General features: G+C 39.9%; 1 protein-coding gene across 4 annotated transcripts in view; it reads left to right on the top strand.

The window, feature by feature from the left end:
• Positions 1 to 24,615, top strand: part of trappc9 (trafficking protein particle complex subunit 9) — a 231,486-nt gene that overhangs the window by 61,202 nt on the left and 145,669 nt on the right. For all 4 annotated transcript variants that reach the window (XM_069176536.1, XM_069176533.1, XM_069176535.1 and 1 more), the window contains one exon: positions 12,686 to 12,838. In XM_069176536.1, coding sequence (XP_069032637.1) covers positions 12,686 to 12,838 — 153 coding nt within the window. The remainder of the gene's footprint in view (positions 1 to 12,685; positions 12,839 to 24,615) is intronic.

The raw sequence follows: 24,615 nt of genomic DNA, 5'->3' as shown, positions 1-24,615 counted from the left end.
TTTTTATATAGAGTGAATTAACAGTCTGTGGTTAGCCAGCCCACTGCCTTATCTTGCTCAGAAGACTAGTTTGGAGAAAAATGAAATACAGGAGAACTGTACTTCTACAAAATGAGATTTAATGTCCCACCTACAGTCTATTCAATTCTTTTCAAGAAAACAAAATCCACCGTATGCATTATTGTAGGATTGATGTAGTCTACTTCATCTTTACTGTGATTTATTTAAGCAGTTAGGGCCTGTGTCCACTGAAGCGCTTTTACCTGAGTGCACTGTATTTTTTAAATGGCAGCAGCATTACGAGGCGCTGAGCATTTTTTTTTTTTTGCACTGGACGTTAAGTTGTTGTTTTTTTTTAGCACGGAGAGGTGAAACATTTTCAACTTTGGGTAAAACGAAGAGGGGGACGACCCAACGAAGACCTGATGTCATCTCTTTTTCACGAGTCTGCACATCTCAGACAAACTAGGAGACGCTCCTCTGAGTCTTTCCTTGAAATACATTTTTTGGATCAACACTTCAAACTATTCCTTGAGCTAAGCTCATTCCAACTTCAGCTCTTGGACCAAACGATGGGACTCACCAAGATGTTTCCTCTCACAAAGTCTCATGAACCCACAGAACGGCGGGTCCGTCCTCTGTCCCTACGAGCTTCAGCTCGCTTTCTGTTGCTCCAGATGTAATTCTAAATACCTCATTTTCAATCAGTATACTTAAATCTCTGTTTAAAGTTGTAAGTATAACCACAGTCTTACCCCAAACACTGTACAATCTCCATTTACATCGGCTGGTCTTGCGTACACAGAGATATTACCATCTGTTGTACTGTAAGGTGAAGAAAACCTGATTAATATTGGACTGTTGAGCCTTACACAAATATCAAATATTAAAATAGCTAATATGGATTTTATTAATTCATAAAGACACTATTTTTTGTGTGAAAAGTATCCCTTTAAATTTAGTTATACATTTTTTACGTTACATGTCTTTAGATATATGTATTGATGTCATATGTTTCTGAAATGCTAAAGTCAGATTGAATTAACCTGCATAATCAAACTTCAGTGTCTTTGAGTGAATGTTTGAATATAATTAAACGGAAACAAAACTATAACTTTTGCTATAAAAACATAGCAGTGCTGCTCAGAGTCATCTCCGTGTGCTTTTGCTACTTGTGAACAATAATGTTTCGTGTCACCGTGTTCACTTTGTAATCCAGTCAAAAAGCATTTTATTTATCCTCAAAGCACATCCAACTGGATCCTACTGAGAAAATGTTGTTGTACTGTACAGAAGATTCAGGATGAAGCCAATAATAAAAAAAAAAAATCATGTATTTTTTGGTCTCAGCGGGAGTTTCATCACGCAGTGATGAGCAAAGAAGGAGAAGCAGGGAGTCCGTATAATGGAATTGATCTGACATTTCCAAAATGGCCCCGGGGTTCTGTGATGACAGGCTACATGCTTCCCCTGTCCGAGGGTTAACACTCACAGACCCCATCTCACCAGCTTCTGTCACTCTTTCACACCTCAACTGAATATTTTCCTCACTTTTCAGTCGCTTCTCTCCCTGTCATGTTCAGGAGTCTATAGTGTGGAGGTAGGAAGAAGCTTTGATGGCGAGCCCTGATGTAGAATTTATGACTCGATGACAGAGTGCTGGGAGAAGTGCTGTGTATTTCTCTTGTTGTTTGGGGACCTGTGCTGCTGAGGCCCTTTCCAGTGCTTGGTCTAAGGGGGTTTAGAATTGGCCTGTCAATGGTAAATAGTACAAAACTCTAATTAAAAAGACTCTGGGATTTGAAGACTGTCTATCTCGTCTTCCAACCTCCCTGCTTCTCGCTGGCCGGATTCCAAGGAACCATGTAGTCTCTGTAGTTAACAAGAGTTCTCTTTGAAATGGAACCGTTGTTGTTGTACTTGTTGGAAATGATTTAGGCTGCAAACATAGTTTTGTCTCAGAGGGAATGTTATATTTTTCAGAGTTGGTTGAACAAGCAAAAAAAAAACACCTGAATTCTCTAGACCTGAATTAAAAAAAACAAAAACAAGACACCATCTGTAGTTTCACTCAAATACTTCCACAGTTTATGCTTGAATGAATAAACTCAAAGCCTTTACTTTGGAAAATATTAACAGAACACTTCATTTTGATTCAAACCATTTATTTTATGTAATCAATACAAACGAGCGTGAAGTCATCAAAATGGACTAATTGTAGGTACAAATGAAAATAAAAGGCAATCGTATAAGTGCTCATTAAATTCTCCAACTCGTATTATATTATTATATTAACAATAATAATAGTGCAATAAAAGTGAGTAAATTAGTGAAACTCAACAATAAAACAATAAACCTTCAGTCTTTCCTTCTCAGTTGTTTAAAGCTACATAGCTGGTTGAAGGCCAAATGTCAAAAGGTCAAACTATAAAAACAAAATGTAGATCGTTTTCAGTTGTAGTAGATAAAATGGGATAGAAGAGATGCCCCCAACAAAGCTCTTCTGTCACCCAATTTTTCAAACACCTTGTGAATTAATCATCATCTTCTTTCTCTCAGTTCTGTCTTTATTCCAGCTTTCCATGCCCTCTTCCTCTCTCCTTCAAATACTTCTCCGGTTTCAGCCTCTTCCTCAGTTCTTTAATTTCTTCGGATTCTGATTCTCCTTTTTTTCTTTTCCTGAATTCATCCTCTGCTGTGAGCAGGGACTCCCTTCAACACAGAGACCAGTAGCACTTCGTCTTTGAGCCCTCCATTCTGACAATATATGAAAGTGAGAGCTCCTATTTTGACTAAAGTCAAAAACAAAGAATTTGGAAGAATTTTTTTTTCCAGTTTTAACTGTAATTATTTCAAAATCTCACTTGTCTCCGTCTTGTTCCCTGCTCTCAATCTACACAATGTTACATTTATATATTTCTGTCACATAACTGTTTCAGAGCAAATATCAGTGAACCAAACGATGCTGTTTCTTCCTGAAAGGACCTACAAAAGCAGCACATTTTAATAACTTGCTAATAAAAAAAGTGCCATTCTACAAAATCCTTTTTTTTCATTTACTGTTGAAAGACAACCTCCTCAAATGTATCAAAGAAATGCAGATCTCTGTAATTCGCCGTCTTCAGGACTCGCTGCTGTGGACACATTACTCTGTGCTGGAAGTGCATTGAGGTTTGATATGCTGCCCAAAATACTAATCAACTTGGTCTTTGTGTGTATTTCAAAACAAGGCAAGCAATCATCTCTCTGTACTATATTAATAAAGTTATGTGCAGCGTTATTTTTTTTTTTTTTTATCTTTCAGAGCAGTGCCAACTGTATCATGTCCTGTAACTATTTCAAAACACTGATGTAGTCGAGGGGTCTCATTTAAAATATTCACCATTTGATTGTCACTGTAGCACCTTAACAGTTTACTGTATCAGTTATATGCAATTCAATTCAATTTTATCTATTTGGTGCCAAATCACAACACAAGTTATTTCACAGCACTTAAACATAGTAAAGTCCTAACAACAGAATCATTATGGAGTCAAGCCAAACAATTCAACAATTCTCATATGAGCCATAGTTGAAAGGAAAAGCTCCTTTTTAACGGGAACAAACCTTCCACAGAACCAGACTCAGAGGTGAGCGGCCATCAACTGGTTGGAGTGAGAGGAGAGCAGAGACAGAAAAGAGCAGCATAGAGATCCAACTGTTGGTGGGGCCAGTCGTGTAGGATCTCTCTGTCTCTGTCTATCTGTCTATCTGTCTCTATCCCTTCAATTTTTTTGGTAATTTATACAACGTATGCCTTTATTACTATTAAGTTACTTTATAACATCTCAATGACCTTTTTCCCGTTACCTTTGACACTTGGCAGCATTATCTGTAAACCACAATAATATTGTTATCAACCCTGTCAGGATTGTTTCAGCCATATTTGAACACGCTCGCATAGCATTCAGGACTTGGTACGACACACTTGAAAAACATCCCAGCAGTGATACAGTACGCAGGAATGACCCAGAGGCAAGAAAATGCTGAGTTGTAAGAAGTTTTGTCATTGCTGGTGTTGTGTGGCTCCTCCTTGTTGGAAATCATCGTTTCGTTTCTTCAATAACTCTAAAATGTCAATAGTTTTTGCCTTTGACATCTCAAAAATGTTAACATGGGTGTAAAACCATGTTCTCTACGTATCGTTTGGTTTCCTGCGTCTCCTTCTCACCACAGTCAGAGCCGCCGTCTCTCCTGATGCACACTTCTGATAAATACGTGACCTTCAGTCGTGTGTTAAATTGCACATTTAAAGGACGGAGTCCTCACTGCACGTCGTTAGTTGATCAGCTTGGAGATTTTTTGGCGGGTGATATGAAGTTTGCTTGTGCTTTTACACACGCAAACCTTGTGCAAGTATAAACAGGATACAGCAGCAAGTATGAACCTTTAGGATGTTAATCTGCTCCAGCATTAACTGGATATTTCAAATCGGTTGTTTGAGTTGTCTTGGTTAAACTTTTCTTCTTCTTGGGCTCCACTCGCTCTGTGCTTTTGCTTTGTCTTATATATTTTGGAAAAACCATCACTGGTAGTACTCATGATCAGTCTCAGATAATGTAGCGACTCATCTTCAGCCTCTGTCTGAATTGTTTTGTGAACGTACTGCGTGATGTATGAGTAGTATCTCACGTTATTTTGTCTAATTTTGGCACGACGACCACAGTCAAGATTGCCTCCTCTTCTATTTCCTCGGGTTTGCTCGTGCAGCAGGCTTCATCACACTCCAAGTACAGAAGTAAGCAATTTCGTAGCACAACTGAGCTGAGAGACCTTTGAAGGCCATTTTAATGTCAGATGTGCTTCCGTCTGGAGTGTGTCACATGACTCATGTTTTTAATTGAATTTGGTTTTCACTTTGTTTCTAAAGGCTGTCTGTGGTCGTGCTCGTTGCTGAAACGGTTTCAGCGCTCGTCCGAAGTTGTAACGTGGACAAGGACGCACGCTTACCGCAAAGATCATTGAAGAAGTTACGCACAGGACAAAGTTTGCCTCACACTTTACAGTAGCGGCTGTTGCCATGGTGACTCGTCTGCACTGATATGTTTGATTAAAATCTCACAATGTGCATGGTTTATAAAAGAACAGGAAAATGAACCACTTGTGTTTAAAGTTAACAGTTAAACCAGTACTAGGTATTCCTCTTCTACGAGGAAACAAGTATACAAGTACAAGAAGAGTTGTAAGTTTAGCAGATAAACCAGCAACTATTTCCTCAACTCAGTTTTAGCATTTTTGACACAAGAAAAACTTAAAAATACAATAAAACCAATAAAGGAAAAACAACAAATTAAACAACAAAACCCAGGGAACCTTTATTAAAAGCCAAGCTGAGAAGTTATGTCTCCTTTTAAAAATGTCCACAGAGGTGAAGTCCGTCAGGTCCTCAGGGCCACAGTTTAACCTTCACGTTTAACCTTCACATGAATACTTCATCATCAAAAATAATCTGACCAGTAACTCTGTTGTGTTGAGATGGTCTCTTCATGTTCTAATGGCTTTTCCACTTCCCACTGTGTATGGTATGTTACATATTTGCTGTTTCTAAGGCTGCAGGAAGAAAATTATATAAAACACTACATGGCTACATTTCTTTTTTAATTCGATTTTAGGTCTCTGAATTTACTTTTTTTCCTTCGGCCTTTTTCCCCTCAGTGCTTTGATTCAGTTAGTTCCCTAAAGCCCTGCATTGCTCGTCATGATTTGAGGCAATTTAAAGTCCAAGTGAAACTGAATAGAAATATTTCTCCTTTCCCATCAGCATATTTACCATGTCCTCCATCTTTGCACTAATTGGTCACAATGCTGTTATCACTTTGTATAAACCTGTAACACCAGCTTTGGACTACATCATATACATCATAATACACATTATTGCTGAACCTGTATCTATAATGCTGCTCTAGCAAAAAAAAAAAGTCCCCTTGTGGGATTAATAAAGTAACTATCTATCTATCTATCTATCTATCTATCTATCTATCTATCTATCTATCTATCTATCTATCTATCTATCTATGTCCGATCGACCGATCGATCGATCGATCACACTAACAGGCTGCCAGCTGCTGTCAATCAAATACAGAAACTGAAAGGTCTAGTTCTGAAATATCCCTTTTTATATAACAATGAAGTGATAACAGCAATTTTAAACTATAATATATTGATATCTTTTTTACATTTAAAAACTAATGTAAAACATGTTTTCAGTTGCACTTTAAATGAACTGTGTATGGAAATAATGCTATTGATTTAGTAGGTTACATTAAAAACCAAGAGCATCTGAGCAAGAAAACTAAGAAATGTTAACTTTGTGTGTCATGTTTGTAAGATATATTGAATCTGGTCTACTTTGGTACATAAAATCTTTGTTAAAGAATGTGTTCCTTCCATCTGTTGGATCTACTGTAGCTAGTTGTTCTGAATCAAGACATGGATCTGATTTTTACTGACCTCCGTTCAGTCCAGTATGAGGTCAGTGTTTATATCACAACCTCTGCTTGTTGGATCATTTTCACACAGTTGTGTTTGTGCACTGCAGCCGGACTGCGGCTTGTTTCCTTTTTCTGTTAGGCATCAACAAAAATTTCACTGTGAATTAAGTTTCCATCAGGTTTAATAACAAAGTCGTAAAGTGTCCCACTGTGTCTTAATGAGGTCTTTTTTAAACAAGCACACGTACAGTATATCCTCAGAGGAGGAGCAGCCTGGTTGGCAACCCAACCCACTAATTGCGTTGCAGTGCAATTGATCATCCAGTTCTGTTTCTCTGTGTATTTCATCCTTTTTTAAAGTGCCGCAGTTTCACGTTAAAGTGCCTTAAATAAGAGCAGTCAGTGAAGAAATGACACCACATTAATGAATATGTATTTTTAATCTGGTCGGTGTAATTTTTACTGGTGTTTTATCTCCTCGTTCCATTGATGGAGAGGAATCATCCACTTCAAATTGGAATATTTAAAGGTGGTTATGAGATTGGAAGAGCTTTGAATTTAGGCAGTTAACTCCAATTATCCTTCTTTTTTTATTTACATGGCATTTTCTAGATGTTAAGAGTTGTCAGGTGTAATTCATTTACTTGAGTTTTTCCAGCTTTAGTGCAACTTTAGCCATTCATCCACTGAAGAGCAAGTGATTATAAGCCGAGGTCACGTGTGACCTGTGTCGGCTCCCAACTAAAAGTCAGACACATCAGTGAGGGGGTTTCCTTCAATCCTGTTTATGCATATTGTCAAAGAAAACTCAAAAGTTTTTACGCCCGTTAAGGAGGAAAAGCTGATGTAGTCGTCACAGATCTGTTGAAATATCACTGAAACATCTGCTACACCAAAGAGATGATGGGATTTTATCACAAATCCTCCATAAGCACCTTTCAGTTCTCTGTCACCGAGCTCTCCATCACCTCAACTTCGACTGTGGCTCGGTTTTAATGATGTGAGCACACAGTCTGAAGTGCATGGCGCAAGTACATTCAGGGCATGTCCAAGTCCACTTTTTCTAGTTTAATCATAGACTGTATATAAAAGTGGGTGGAGCTCCCATGTCTGAAAAATTAGGCTATTTAGGAAGTACCATAAAGTGCAATACCGCCGAGTGGCACTAGAGGTCGGCTCCAAAAGGGCTCTGGTTTCACAAGTCATAATGGTCACTCCTTCTTATTAGTTTCTGGTGGTACATCTTAAAGTAAGTCCATTAATAATTGGATATCAGGCCTCAAAAAGGCATGTTTTTGGGGGCGTATCTGTTTGATTGACAGGCCTGTGGTGCAGTCAGGTTAAGGCTATCGGTGGATGCGACGAAGTATCGTCAGGTTTTCATTCAAATTGAGTCCGGTCCACAGCTCGCTTCTTTCCAGCTCTTCCAAATATGGTCAACTCTGGCTCCAAAATATGAAATACTGGCTTTGGAAACAGCAATTCTCAGTCTAGTCAGAGCATCGACCCACCGACATAGAGTGTCAGCGTGGCTCAGAGCAAGCTGGTGCTGGTGATTGGAGCAGTTAAAGGTTACCAGTGAAACAGTGAATGTAGATATGAATGTACAGACATCCTAAATTTTGTCAAGCTGTGAATAAATACGAGGTCTTTTTAGAATTTGAGTTGCAGATATTGAATGTGCTACAACATGACTTTCAATTATATCCATAAATTAGTCTGTGAAGCGTGAAAACAAATTACTTTTTGAATAACTTTTTTTTCAGCTACATGTTCACTGATCCATGTTGGGCTTCTTTCCTCATTGGGGTCAACAGCACTCTGAACCAGGTCTGTTTGGGTCAGATGTTTAGATCCTCTCGGGACTGATTGTCTCTCTCTGCAGAAATGATTAATGTGTGCCAAGTTTGGTTTTCTGTTTCAGATCAGGTTGAACATTTAGTCTCTGTGAAGACCTCCAGTTCACACGCGTTTCTATTAATATATCTCAATCACAATGAAACTTTGCATATCAATACTGGTACCTGCTGCACACCTGTTAGTGAAAAGAATGACAAAATAGTTGCTCACTTTCATCACTATGGTTGAGATTCTACAGCAGCGCTGCCTGCAGCAGCTGTTGTTACACGCACATACATTAATAATTCAGCACATGTACCTGTGCGCCATCATCATGGACGCACATATTATAAAACCTCAGAGAGGCAATCAATGGTTTATACTGCTCATAGTAAAATGGAGCTTCTCAATCTGAAGTATTTTTGTTTTAGTGTTGTTTATTTGAACAAACAGACAACAAAAACTGGTGCTACCTGATTTTAGTTTGAGCCTAAAAAACCCGAGTAGAAATAAGTAGATTAATACATGAAATATAATCTATGTCATATTTCCATCAGCTTTTCTCCATCTTTGTCACTCATTTGAGGTTGGACCATAAATTGGACAAAGCCTTTGTGATGTCACCCTTTGATTTTACTGAAACTCAGTTTCGGGTGTGTCTTGGCCATCTTGGCAGCTCCTGATTAATCCAAAAGGGGACACAGATGTGGTGCATGGGTGGAGCTGAGGCAGGCAGAATTAAGCCTGTAACACCACCCACCTGTCATCTAAAGCAGCCCCGGCTTTTATTAATGCATTACTTTTAGCCTTAATACAAAATGGGTGAGTTGTATTAGAATTCCCCATTTGTACTGTTATGAACAGGAAAAGTATTGTATCAGGCTGTAAACATGTTTATTTCTGCTGTTTAACATGGCGGTCTGTTGCAATTGACTCACTTTTGGAGACGGCCTCATGTGGCCATTCGAGGAACTGCAGTTTTTGTTACTTCCACATTGGATTTTTTTTTTTATCATGTTTTATACCCTGAAGCTTGTTTCCATGTCATACATAGTGTATACTGTACCTCGTGATAGCATGTGTTGTCACCGTGCGGGACATCTTTGATGCTGCAGAGGTGTCACATTGTATCGCCACGGTGACAGGACTCTCCCTCCCCAATCAACATATTACCTGCTCCCACAGGTCTGCGCCCCCTTAGCCATAACCTGGTGGGGGCTTTAGACAGGCCGCAGCCGAGAAAAGGCTCCCTGAAGCTCCGCTGCATTCTCCACGGGAGCCGGATGAATAAAAGATGAAGGAGAGTCACAATAGGAAGACATCTGCGACAAAACAAACAAGACATTACTCTTCCTGCCACCACGCAGACACAGCCATCTTGGAAAATGAGACAGGAGCTTCATTTCTCAAAACTAAATGTTTATTCCAAAAGACCTTATAGATGGCAAAAAAAACATAATAATTTATTATATTATATTTTAATAAACCAAAACTGAGTTGTGTTTGAAAAGCAGAAAATAAGCTGCCAGAAGACCTTCAGTTCATCGCTAGCACTTTATTGCTCTTCTGTGTATACTATATAAACATCAGCTCTGCTCAGTTTGTCTTCCCAAACACTTATGCACGTTCATATCAAACGTCTCATAAGGACCAAACACCTCCCACCGCCCAGCCCGTAAAGAGAGGAAATGAGGGATTAATATTGCTTCAGTGGTTTTGTGAGCTGTCAGCTTCCCGTGCTGTCCTTTCTCATCTGACTACATCAGAGTCCCTGTGAGGCCGGCTTATTTGGAGCACTGATGCTGCCTGTTTGGGAGCAGAGGATTTGTGTTTTTGTAGCAGGAATCCTGCATCCTATTTCTGCAGTCGTTACAGCAACGTGTTCTCACCTCACCAGCAAACCAATCAAACCGCACACTGTGCACTCGTCTACGTAGGCGGTCTGCAAAGTAGGAAATACAGTGCAGGATGCATTTGTTGGTAGGCAAAAGTACTTGTCCTCCATCACTGTTCATTCCATATTTAATGCAACTTGATTTTTGATTCAAACAAATGGAAATGGCAATGACAAATTGGGTGGGACCCTTAATGTGATGTTTTTGTTGTGCAACCTTCAGTCAGAGGGAATCACTGCAAACAAATGACTCGTGTATCTCTCAGTGAGACACCTGCACCCGTCAGCAGGTAGTTTGGTCGACTCTTCTCTCCAGAACAAACTGATCCAGCTGTCTCAGGTTTGAAGGCTGTCTTCTCCAGACTGCATGTTTCAGCTTTTTCCGTAGATGTTTGATAGGATTCAGATCAGGACTCATAGGAGGCCCCATCAAAATAGTCCAATGTTTTGTTCTTGGACATTATGGGGTGATTTTAGCTGTTATTATCCTGTTGGAGGACCCGTGGATGAGACAGAGCTTTCTAACACTGGGCAGCACATTTAGCTGCAGAATGTCTTGATAGTCTTGAGATTTCGTCGTACCCTGTGCAGATTCAAAACAGAACCGAACCTCCTTCACATTTCCCAGCGAGTACGGTGTTCTTTTCTTGATCTTCTTACCAACAAAACTCCAGTTTTGTCTCATTTGTCCAAAGGAAGGTTTCCCAGAAGCATTGTGACTTCTCAATATGCATTATTAGAAAAAGTCATTTCTTTAAGTTTTTCTTACAACAGTGGATTCCCACTGGGTCGTCTTCAATGGAGCCCACTGCTCTTAACAAGCAACACTGTGATCAGACACATCGGAGTAGACCTTGTTTCTCTTTGGACGTTTTCCTCGACTCCTTTTCCGATCGATCGGGGTCGATCTTCTTCTTAGAGCTGCATCCAGGAAGTTTATATTTGCAACTGCAGTCACAGCAACAAGAAGCTGCGTGGAGATGGTTTAATAGCCTTTACCTTTAACACACTTCTCTATAATGTTCTTCCTGATTCTGGTCCATGTTCAGTGTCGTGTGCACAATGATACCAAAAAGCTGAGTCATCACTTTTCTCCATTTAAACAGGCTGAATGAACAATTACAAGACTGAAGATACTAATTAATGAAAACAGTTAGTTTGATATATCAAGCTTATAATTTCATCACTTTTCAGGAGGAATGACACGTCACTTTCTCTTTTGTTCACTAATTACTCTTTGACTTGATGTGAAATGGGATGTAGTATTTCTTTGCGGACTTGTGTTGACTAACAGTCTCTCAGTACCTCGATGGCTCTGATTCATTTAAAGCTTTAAAGCTCCACTGCAAAACCCCGACACTTTGTTTTCTCAACACATGGAGCACTGAGGGAGAAAGAAAAGCAGTCGCACCCAAAAACAGCAGGTCCAAGTGCTGCAGACGGCGACGGGAATCAAGGTTTCTTCGTGTCAGTCGCACTGTTCTCCTTATTGTCTTTTCCACGAAAGGAATGTTTCGACTTTGAATAAAGCGATTTATCTGCCGTCATTGTGACTGCCGTTTCTTGCGGCTCCGAACATAACGAAGCGGCGCGATGACGGTAATGTCATCCACAACCCTGGCTGTCTACCTGTTGAATTACACGGCCTGCTGTCTCATATTCAGCTGTGAATGGCTTTTTTTTTTTTTTTCTTCCCAGGCCCCAATTTTCTCTTAAATCATTCCCCCCCCCCCTCCGCCTCCCTCTTTGTTCACACTCTCTCTTCTTTCTCTCTTTTAATTCATTGCGAGGAGCCTCTGAGTTTATGAATATTTAAAGTGGAGCGTTATTCACAAAATCTTTATTTAATGCTGCCTACATTCACATCCTCTTAGAGGATTTTTACAGGCTTTGGTTATGAATCAAACGCGGATGTGGAAGCTGTTGTTCTTGCAGCGAGCTCGCGTCTCTCCCCTCCTCTGCCCGTGCTCGTGTTCACATCAGTCTTCTCGCTGTTGCTGCTGTCCGAGAGAGCAGGAGTGGCTCACCTGCACAGGCAGAGCACATGCTTAATTCAGGTGGTGTATCATTCATCTGGTGCTCCTGGCTGAAGTGGTTGCAGCTGAGTCATTCGTCTCAGATGGAAAGGGGTAGGAGGCATAAATTAGAGCGTCAGCCTGGTGACGGGCTCAGACAGACTCGGAGGTGGGGGGCCCAATCAGCAGCTGTGTTGCTCTCTGTTGCTTGTTGCAAAAGAAACTTCGTAGTAACACAGGTATGCTTTGTGTTTTCTGGGTGTCTAAAAGCACATTTTGTTTTCCTTGAACAAAAATATTGTCTTCTAACAATCTTTATATTGTAACTCTTTTATTCCAGCAGAGACCATGATGTTTAGACATGTCTTGGGATTTATTTTCTAATATATATATATAGATATATATATCTATATATATATATCTATATATATATATTTATTTTATTGTTTGTGTTTTTGTGCGTGCAGAGAAAGTGTTTGGGGAGTTTCTGAGCTGGGAGCTGGACGAGGCTCTGTCTCACCTGCCTCTGAAGGCCGGCCTGGCTGTGACACTGACCGTCGGCATCAAAGTCAAACTGGATTTCTCGGGTCAGGAGAACCTGCTGCAGGACCTCAACGACGGTGAGTGGACGCAGAGTCAACGTTTTATCCTTAGTGAAAACATAAAGCGCGTCATCGTCATCGGCTGAGAGTGTTGAATGTGTTAGAGTCTCTCTGGATGGATCCAAAATACAACTCAGCTGCAGACGTGTGCCTGTTTACCTTGAGGGTGTGATATACATGTGTGTAAGGTTTGCATATTATTTCATAATTAATCAATGTTAACATGCTGTACCATTATTCATTTAAAAAAAAGAAAGCCTCCAATGAATTCAGTTTGTGATACTGGTAACATGTCCTTGTGGTTTTTATATGCTGGAAGACATATTTTGAACGACATGAGCAGTCAACATTATGGCTGAGTATTTCACAGATTCAGAGAGCCAGACTGTAACATGTCACACACTTTAGGAGCCAACCAATAAACACCAGATAATTGAAAATAATTAATACTTTAATACACCTAATGCTCAATAGAGACAAAAAATCCACTTCATAAATCGTGTTTAATTCCATGAAAATCTAAAGGATTATCACTTTAGGGAAGATTTACACAACTTCTACTTCTTGCATATTGATAAGTCTTTGTTCATATTTATTTGTCCCTTATTCCTCATCAAAGTTTTTTAACACTGGGAATGTGCTGATAGAAAGTCTGATCTGAAACTTCCTCTCCTAAATGTTGAATAAACATGTACTTGATGCACAAAAACTACAGAAGTAGCTACAAAATCAGGCATTTTACTTTTTATGAGCTGTTTGATCCCAAAACTAAAGACTCTGGTTAAAAATATTAATTTTAATTTTATAAACTCAAATTAGTGCTGTTATATTAATACATATTTACCTGGGAAATGAGATGTCATTTTAACATGTGCTGTTTGTGAAATGGTAAAAGCAACAGTCAACACTAACTCCAACTAATCCATGGAAGACACTTTATGTAGGCTGTACATGTACATTGCCAACCGCGGAGTGAGCTCAGAGTCCAACACACCGCTGCACACTCATCATTTCTCACATTCACACGTTCAATTTCACTTGAATTTCCGGTCGAACTGTTGAGCTGTGGTAAAGAAAAGCCGCACTGCAACACGAGCAGGCCGAGGTGGATAAAATACCAGAGAACAGTAACGAAAAGGTCCGATTTTAATTGACTGTATTAACCAAGAGCTGTTGGAAAATCAGGCATTACCCAGAACCAGTCTGTTAAAATATCGGGTTCGGGATGTCTGTATTTGCACATCTTTCAATATTTATATACCAAACAGGAATATAGTCATGACTTCCTGCTATAATGTCACATATTGCTTGGTTGAACAATAAATTCATTGTCCTAATTTAGACATCTTTCCTTAATAATTTTGATAATTAAAAGCTGAGAGGATTTATCAAGCAAATAATAAAAAAACAAAACAAAACGGCAAAAACAACTTTAGCTGATTTCACCGTCCGAAGTGCAGCAGCTTCCTCATTTTTCCTGTGATGGAACTATTTCCCTTTTTCCTGACATTTTAATGACCAAACAATTAATGAGTGAATTGGGATAAAGAATATTTGACGGAATAATCAAGAAGAAATCCCTTGTCAGTCTGTGGTGGATTATAATGGAATATCTTGTAACTGCTGGAGCTGGAGTGTTAATGCAGTGCTGTAGTCTTGTTACTAGTGTTCGGACTGCCTTATTTAAGATTCAGCAGTAATAGGAGAGAGGTCTCGAGGTCTCTCCACCTCCATTTCTCTCATAGCTTCAAGCTTCCTCTCTTCAACTGTCTGATTTTCTCTCCTGTAATTCTCATTCCTGCTTTAGAAAAAAAACCCAGTGTGACCTTCTCACCCTACCTTGAAACTCATTCATTGAGCTCCTCCTGCAGCCTCTCCCTCTCTCACAGTTCAGGCTCAGCCTCCTTTCTTTCCTGTCTTCACTCCCGACCTTTCTTCTTCCTCCTTCAGTCTCTTGAACCTCTTCACCACAGACTCCACAGGCTGAGGAACATTAACGAGCGACCATCATGGACCTGCTCCTGCACCAGCGAGGCTTTACTCCGCGTGCGCATATTTATCGGCACGTGGATTCGGATGACTGGGGGAAGTAAACACACACGTTTATCTCGGTACCACTGCCACTCTCCTCGTGAGGTCATCCCAGTGATACTGTTTCAATGTTTTAATTAGCCGAGCAATAATTGGGGCCCTGAATGGAGGAGATAAGACGTGTTTCCTTCCAAACAGCAGCTCTGAATGCGGTTATTACGCCGACATTATGGAATTAAGTTTTTTGCAAAACACATTTGATGTTATCTTGTTCTCTGGTCACAGTAGTCCCATTAATAATGTTGTGTTAATATACCCGTCAGCTTATTTGCATAAAGCGCTTGTTTTTGTTTTTTTTGTCGGTGCTGCCGTGTGCTGAAAGATTACAGAGTTCTGCCGTCTTTACTAATTAAACTGTAAAATCTTGATTATCTGGGCGCAACTGGTGCATTCAGCAACTGTTTCACTGTCGTGCTCAGTTGCACATATGTTCACATGTAAATTTTATTGCTGCCTCATTGTAGTATGAGTAAGTTATTATCTTCTTAGAGGCAACTGTAGAGGACAGGCTTGCTCCGAGTAACATATCCTTCATTTAATGATACATGGGCCAGCTGTAATAATATCGCCCGTTTCAAGGAAGTAAGATCAAAACTTCTTCAATGAGGACAACAATAAATCAGTCATTTCAAATTTGAAACGACATTGTTACATGTTCCATTTAGTAATTATGAACACAGTTTCATTTGATGGCTGTTTTCCTCTGTACTGGGGTCAGTGGTGGGAGGATTGATTGTCTCAGATCTTTCTTTATTCCCAAGGTGCGTCTGTCCACCAACAAAGGTTTAAATGCCATTTGTAGTAATTCTTTGTGGAGTCATCGCCCCTCCTGCTATGTTGTGGCATTTTCAAAATGACACTAATTAGTCGTCTTCATGCGAGGCCAAGTATAATGTAAGAAAAAACTGGCTCTGCCCTTAAACAAATGAACAACAACATGAAAGATGTGTGGCAAAGAATGATGCTCGTCTTTCTTCAGTTTTGCTGCACAGAAAAGCTTAAAAAAATATTCACCACAGTCTTTTCACATCAGTATGTTTGTGTGTCACATTTTCACTCAACTTAGCGGATTCATGATTTATTTTAATGAACGATACGATAAGTAAGATACAATATGGTATGGTACAGAGCAATACGCCACAATACGATACGATACGATACTTATAAAGTACGATATGATATGATAGAAAATCAATACGACATGACGTGATGTGACACAATACGAAACGATGCGATAAGATAAGATGAGAAAAGATGCGATACAATGAGATACAAGACGATACGATACGATACAATACGATACATTACAGTATGATGCGATACGATAGGAAACGATATGATGAGATATGATAGGAAACGATATGATGCGATACGATATACTTTATTGTCCTTACGCAGCATTTTTTCTTGGGCAAGTGTTGCTGTATTTGATAGAATTCTGCATTTTGGACAGAACGAACATACAAACATTCATTAGTGTGCCATAAATGAAACTCATTTTAGACAAAATGACACATTTTAAGTCAGCGTATCACAGGATAAGAGACTGCACTTCACTTAGAAATAGACAATATATGTTCCAACACTGAAGACATATTACACAAATGAGACTGCATTACATAGTTTACATTTAGCAGTGTATACAAGCTTAAAAATAAATGAATGCCCAGCCTGTCTGTGTATAGTACGGCACATTTCATAGTCTAAGAATACATTTCAAAGCTTAGATACCAACATGTGCCACAGAACCACAGCACCTTGGTGCACCACCATTGTCCTGGTGGGTCGTGCAGCTCCGCATCATTTTTGATTAGTTTTTCCTCATCCACTGTGAAAAAGGTGAGGAAGTGGAGCTGCCGCAGAGGCAGAGGAACCGCTGCGAAGTGTAAACAAAGCCTTTTTTGTGAGGGAAATAAACCTTTCTTTGGGCCTGGTGATACTGAAAATTGGACCGCGGCGTGAAGCGCTGAGTCGCCCCTGGTGTGGTGGTTGTACATAATAAAATAATAGGAGCAAATGTTCTGATGCACGCTGTGCGGCACCTGTGTTTTTTTGGACTTGACTTATTTTTTCTCTAGCTGGATGTTTTGAATTTTGTACAGAGACAGTCCAGCTGTTTCCCCCCTGATTCAAGTATTTATGCTAAGCTAAGGTAAGCTAATTGCGTCACAGCTAGCTTCATCTAAAAAAGTGTATTCCCCAAAATATTAAACTTTTCCTTCAATCTTTAGACAGCTGGAATAAATACTTATGTCTGAAGAAATGACCGACTGTCCCTGCAGCCTTTGTTTACAATTATAACAACATATACCATTTTAGATATTAAAATGTAAAAATGCTGCCCTTATCTCTTTGTACCTCTGTTACAGAATTACATTTTATTAATTGAAATGTTTTGCCATGATAAATATTCATTGTCTATTGTCAGGTAGGTCAACACAATCAGTCCTGGATGAAAATAGAGCAGATAAAAGCTGCAACAACAGAATGTGAAGATGGCTGGATGTGGATGCATATGAATGAATTCCTCCACTTTGGCAGGGTGAAAAGGTCTTCACTCGCTTTCTCTCTCTGCAGCTCCACAGCCGGAGGATAGATGATAGCTCACAGCTTGTGCAGTGTGTGGCGAAGTCTCTGATGTGCATGCTGCTCCTACATTGTGTTAACATCAACACTTCTCTATATTTAATAGAACTGCAAGCTCAGATGTCTCGCAGGCCTCCTGTGACCGAGGTGTAGCTTTTACTGTCTGTCAGGCAGATGTGTGATTACATACAGGGTTATGTGGTTAAATTACAAAATTAATGTAATTCTAATGGAATCGAGTTACTCAGACAAGTCGGTCATTAAATTACAGTTACAATTCAAAGTGTTGGTGAGTACAAAGTGATTACATCCAAATATATTCTTTTCAGTAAATAGCGTTAATGTAAAATATATTTGACTTGTGTTGCTTTGCATCCTTTCACCGCACAGAAACGTCTTCTGTCTGCATCTAGACCACTGACCGTATGCAAAAGTAGCTTCCAGCTCTGAAAAATGGGGCCAAAGTGGAAGTGCCTTAAACTGCAATACCACCTTGGGCCACTAGGGGTTGCCTCCATACAACCTGTGGCTCCATAGTCTCCCCTTCAACTTCTCTCATCAAATACAAAGTCATACATTTTTTTCCAGAAGTCATTAAAGCGTCATTCGCTAAATTCACTCCTTGTGATCAGTTGGTCCGTCTGATAATAGGTTAGGTAGTTACTTTATTAATCCCCGAGGGGACATTTTTTCCATAATAATAATTCCATCATTAATTAGATAATATGCTTGAAAGCGAGGTATGTTTGGGGGCATGTCTGTTTGATTGACAGGCTTGCGGTGCAGTGGTGTTTCAACTATGGGTGGGCGGAGCGTAGTGTCACCAGGGTCACAATCAGATCCACCTCTCGCTCCTCTCCAACTTGTCCAAATATGATCACTTCTGGCTCCAAAAACAGCAAAATGGCATCAGTCAAAATACTGAACTCGAGGCTTCAGAACGGCCGTTCACAAACCAACGGGTGGCGTCACAGTTAGTTGCCGCGTAGTCTAGAAAGCTTCCATTCATTTGGCAGTATGCGCTAACATTTTTAGCCTTGTTTTTAATGGTTGTCTTAAAACGAGGCAGTTTGCCATGTCGTCAGATAAGACCGAGATATTTAAAGAGTCAGGAACCAGAGTTAAACACCTGTGAACAGTAGCCGGCCCCGTTAATAGTTAATAATCATCACTCGGTCGACCTGAATGGAGACTTGGTTTGAGGTTTTGGTAACATTTTCCCTTCACTTCAGTCAGTTGTGATCGACATGCATGATTTGTTTTGGTGGATCAAAGCATTTCAATCTTAATTCAAGTTACATTGAAGAACTTTTAATAAAGGTTTGACTGTAATCACAGTTGATCAATGTTGGGAGGTTTTACACTGATGAGTTTACATGTAGTTTTTAGGACTTTTCAGTTTTATTGTCAGTTTCAGTTTAAAACATTTCATAAAAAGTACATTACATAAACATTTAGTAATCAGCAAGTGATCCAATGCAAACGTGACTTTACTTTGATGAAGTCATTAAAACACTTCAGAATTTTGAATCATCGCTACCTTGCACCTTGTGGAGAATCCATCAGTCTCAACCGTGACGCAGCCTGACGGAGCTGCACTCGATGTCCTCTGTGCTTCAGCTCAGGCAGAAGGGGCGTCAGACGAGGCCACGGAAAGCAGTGCGGAGGGAACGTTCATTGATTTATGTTCAGACAAGTTTATCCCTCATTTTGAGTCCAGCTCCAGACCACGACGCCATAACTCAGGATCAGATGGGAGTGATGTCATCAATCAGGACTAATGGGCCTTGACTTACAGTGCGCTTTATTGTGTTAAATGGTGTGAGTGTCGTACCTAATGACGGCGCTAGTGCCTACATTAACGGTGTCTTTGAAGGCGGCACCTTGTACCGCAGTCAGTGTCTGCAGCCGAAACACAAACACGACACAAATAAAAGGACTCGCAGCGAGGAGGAAGCATTCAGAGGCTCGACTGAGGAGGAACAGGGAGGAGCTGTCCTCGAGTTTTCTCCTTGTTTGTCCTCTGTTGACATCAGTGAGAGAACGAACTGCTGTCTTGCTTGTGTAGTTAGTTTTAAGTGACTTAACTTTCAACTTAGACCAGCCGACTCAGCCCTTTAGGACACTTTTTATAGTAATAACCGGTTTCCATGTTTCACGTTCTATTTTGCTGCTCTCTGTTGTCAAGTGATACAACACGGATAATTCACCAGTCCCCTCCAGGAGATATTTTTTTATGGTTGTGAACACAATTTTTTGATTTTGCGGTGGATTTTCTCAGAAACTGAGTTTTAAGTGCATTTTTTTGTGGTAAAATTGAGATTAGAAAAAAAATCACTGAAAAAAATGTCAAGAAAGAAAAATGCCATTTGTTTTAAGCACTATCTGATAAAGGAAAAAAAAAATGTAATTTGAATTCTAATCTGTTTTCTAAATTAATTTGGGGCTAAAAGTTACAATGAAATCATAAAAGTGATGCAGTTTTAAAGATAAATCTGCTGTCAAAATAAGAACTTTAGACGCTGTTTAATTAATGTTAATTTAACACAGAGGCCTTCTGTATGCACACAAACAAAGTGACGTCTCTTACAACTTGTGTGTTGATAATAAGCATTTGATTAGATCATTTTAATGTGTAGACCACATTTCCTGCAAACCCCGTCACTTCGGTTTTTCAATTTGTTCCAGTTTCTTTCGAAGCACAAACTTTTATTCGGTGATGAAAACAGGAGCGGAGCTTTTCAGATTGTAAATGAGGAGTTATTTTTGTTAATTAAAGGAGTTTTGGTTGAATAGACTTACTTTATGCTGCAACACTTTCAGCAGAGCTTCTGCTTTTAGTTTTGCTTTTGTAAACAGCTGGAGTCTGACTTTTCTTTTCCAGGGGGAACAAATCCTGGTCGCTTAAACTGACAAGAGGCTATTTTGTTTCGATGTTCTTTAACCAGTTAAGTCCTGCTATAAATCTGATACAAATTCCCGCATAAACGTAATTACGTCATGCAATCACATATCAGAAAATGTAAATGAGAACAAGCATTTACGACTGTTCGAAATCAAAATTGATTGAGCCGGTTTGTCACCAGGTGCTGTAAAGGTGTGAAATCATCCTCACATGCACGTGATCGTAAATCCACCTGAATCATTCTCAGTTTAACTACAGCAGTAATCAATCTACAGATCTGTTCCCTGTGAAGGTGGCAGCTGAATTTACACGGAGATAATATCAAAGTTTGTTGTCGTTCTTTCGGTCTCATTAAAGAGTGAGGGGGAAAAAAACAGCTTCAGTGATTTCAACACGTACGCTCATAAAGAAGGTGCACCAAACTGACCACTGATGTTTGTGACTCGGAGAGCAACCTGAATGAATACAATGTCTGACTTTCACCTGGTCCATCCAGTTTATGGATATTTAGCCTGCTGGTTAAACTCTTATTGTTGTAACTAAACTACTAATGTATGCAAGTAATTCTCTTTCTGTCATTTCTGGCAGTCATAAGGTGTTACAGTTGTATCAGCACCAATTGTGGGCCTGTTGGCCATGTTTGGCCCTCGACTTCTTTATTTTGGCACCATGACATTTGACAAGCTCGTGCTTCTTCTCCTTATTCTTATGAATGTACGAACTGTACATGTTGTGCAACTAAAACTTAGACTAGTATGAGTTTTACGACAGTGTACTTAGTGCAGTTAAGCTTCCCTGTGAAATGACCTCTATCATATCTAGTGAAAATGATGGATTTCTGTCTCACTTGGATGCTCATGTGCTGTTAGTCAAGATGAGAGATGGAGGCAGTGACACACTGACGAGAAAACGTTTCGAAAAAATGAGCAAGACGCAAAGTAAAGAATCGTGTTTCCACTATTGTGAAAATGTATTTATTTAACCTATAGTAATACTGAGCATGATTTGCATGTAGTCTCGAAAACAACAAGATGTATGCAGACAGATTTGGTTGATAAATGCAGCTCAGAAAACATTTCATTCTGATATGAGACACTTTATATGACAAGTTTAAATGCAGATCAGTTTTTGTTCTTGTTTGGCTGGTTCTGTTTGGACAATACTTGACATTTAATAAAGGGCTTTATAGAAAAATGGGATTCTATTCTCCCTGGTAAGGTATCACAAATGTATTGTTTTGGTATTGACTTTAAAAATTCAAGTTTCATATTTGCAGTCGTATTAAAAAATAATGATTATACCCATCTTTTAAACCCAGCTCAAGTAAAAAAGAGTTTTTCTCGTTTTAATATGAAATAACTAGATGAAGAACTGAGCAGGTATCCGCATGTATAGCAACCAACAGAAATCAATATGATCTCAACAGAAAAGACACCATGCAATAGTTGAGCAGGACGGCGTGTGGAAGACGACCCGTACGTTGGTAGTTGTAAAACAAAAAGGCCCGTATAGTAGAAACAGAATCGCTGGTGCTCAGTCGGCTCAAGTTAATCACCATGTGAATTTTCTTCACACGCACCATTTGTCACTACTGTTAAAAAAAAGCAGCTGCTCGGAGATGATTTCCGTCTGACTTTAATGTAGCATCCAGAGCAACTGGAATGACTTTCAGTAATTATGGTAATCATTTGTTCACGTCTTTGTACATTACCCAACACATTTCTGCTCGTCGCATTTTCTCCACGTCTTTCACAGACTGAAACCAGCATAATGACGCTCTTACAGTGTCACTGCTCATATTAGTTCACAGACACACTATAGATCTAAATGCATCTTTTTTTTTTTTTATCAGTTATGAGTTTGATGAATTGGGTTTTTGTATTGCTTTTAGTCCATAATACATGAGGATCAGGTCCAGCAGTGTTTTCCTTTCTTCTAAAGATTCCTTCCCATTGACTATATGTAAAAGTGGACGTAGCTGCCGGGTCTGAAAAATGAGGCCGATGCTGAATTGCCCTCAACTGAAATCCCACCGAGTGCCACGATAGGTTGGCTCCAAAAAGCTCATAGACTCCCAGTTAACTAGTCTCATGAAAGTAGAAGTCAGTAAAATTTCTCCATGAGTTATCTCGGTGTTTCTCGCTAAAGTCACTCCTTGTTATTAGATTTCTGGAGGTCCGTCTGAAAATAATCCCGTTATTAATTAGAAAAAAAAGCTTTAAATAGCTGTATTTTGGGGGTTGTCTGTTTGATTGACAGGCCTGTGGTGCAGACAGGTTACGGCCATCGGAGGGCGGGACATATTATCGTATAATCGGAGAGAGTCAGATCCACCGCTCGCTCCCCCCCCCCAGCTCGTCCAAATATGGTCACTTCTGTTTCCAAACCGCTCCAAACTAGCAAAATGGCTTCATAACGGCTGCTAACAAACCAACAGGTGACTTCACTGATGTTTGCCGCTTGTTCCTTCCTTGGAACAGGATCTTGTAGGAGATTTCATGTTTACACTATAACAGGTCATATTCTCCTCATTCATTAGATATCTCTGTCGCCCATGAGAATGGCTTGTAAATGTGAGTGCAGCAGACAAAGCAGAGAAACAGACTTCTTGGTCTGTACTAATAATAATAATTTTTCAGAGGTGATACTCCCAATCATTGCCGTTCTGTCTCGGCACTGGCAGCAATGGGTCTCCTCTATGATAGAAGTGCTGAGTTCACCCGAATCTCCCCGAGGCCGTTAGACAGAGAACGAGACAGTTACTGATTGGGAGGTGGGTGTAAAGGAGGGGATGATTGTGAGCGATGCCATCGTTAATCACGACAGCCATTACTCACACGGCCCCTGTGCCACGGGACACGGAGAGTCATGTGTACCTCCTGAAACACGCTGCGCACCAGAAAAGGGAGGATTCAGTTCATGAAGTCTGAAAGGGAGGTTTTGATTCTTTCCTTTTCTGCCTCTCTGAGTCTTCGATACCAGCAGGATATATAGAATGAGACAATAACTAAAGGAGATTGTTCTCACCAATAATTATTGAGAACGAGTTTCATTCTGTTAAAGCCTCTTCACACAATGTGATATCTGGCTGTCTGAGACAAATGTTGACCGTCGTGAGAGATATCTGGTGAAATGTTGTTTCGTTTTTATTTTTTTGTTCTGAGACACATTTATAAAGGCTGTTTTTAGATGTGGTGGCCAAACGTGGCATTCACCAAAATCCTGACAGTATGAGAAATGCTGAGGTCTGAACACTCGTAGTATCTAGAACAGCTTTAGTGTTGGGATGTGTTTTTTAGCCTTCAGACTTATTCTGCTTCTATCGTCTGAGAAATGTCGCAACCCTTCAAACGAACCAACACCACAGTGACCAAAATGACACATAAGCCGCTGATCAATGATGTCTCTCAGGGCTCCATTTCAACAATCTGCATGTGAACGGTCTCAGGTGCCTTGAGGTTGTGTCTAAATCACTCTGAGTGCAAAGTAAGACTGAGGGTTCAAACTGGTGCTACTCAGTGTTGTTACTCAACGCAGGTGTTTTTGGGCATAACATGACATAAACCAGTGTGCCATCTCCCATTTATTCTAAAAGCCAGGTGTACTTGCACGTTGGAGGTTCTTATATTGCTGGAAAAAGTCATTGGAAAGAAAGTCTGCTCGTGTGCAGATATGCTTTGCATCAGGTTTGAGCTCTCGGTGTGGAGAGGCCTGTAACTCTTGGGTTGCCTTGAACATAGACTTGGTTCAGCTCACAGTCCTCTTCACCTGCAGCTGCTTGTGGATAATTAACTTGCTCCCAAAAATTCTCAAAAATCTGTCTTCTCAGTAACGTACACTGAAGATAGAACCAGAAATTCATTAGAGATTCATTTGAGATAGACCAGAGTTTGCACAGCACGTCGGGCCGAGCCTGAAGTGTCTTTGTACCGAAGCAAGCTGCTGTTTTTATCTAATAAAAGAAAAATGCAAGAAAAAAGTGTGTGTTCTCTCTACTGAGTTGTTGTGAGTTTGTCTGGGGGTTTAAAAGACCCAAAAGAAATTGATGGGCTTTAATTTACAGGAATAACTTCAGCTATTCTTCTCTTTGTTTTGCCTATAATTTGATACACAGCTTTATTTGTATCTGTTTCCATCGTGAGAGAAGTTTTCTGCTCTGCTCAGTCGACAGGCGGCTTGCTGTGTTCATTTTCTGGAGATGAATTCCTCCACG

This window comes from Embiotoca jacksoni, unplaced genomic scaffold, assembly GCF_022577435.1.
Source record: "Embiotoca jacksoni isolate LCO1_2020_lvr unplaced genomic scaffold, fEmbJac1.0.p SCAF_7, whole genome shotgun sequence".
NCBI lineage: Eukaryota > Metazoa > Chordata > Actinopteri > Embiotocidae > Embiotoca > Embiotoca jacksoni.
This window is presented reverse-complemented; position numbering and strand designations above follow the sequence as displayed.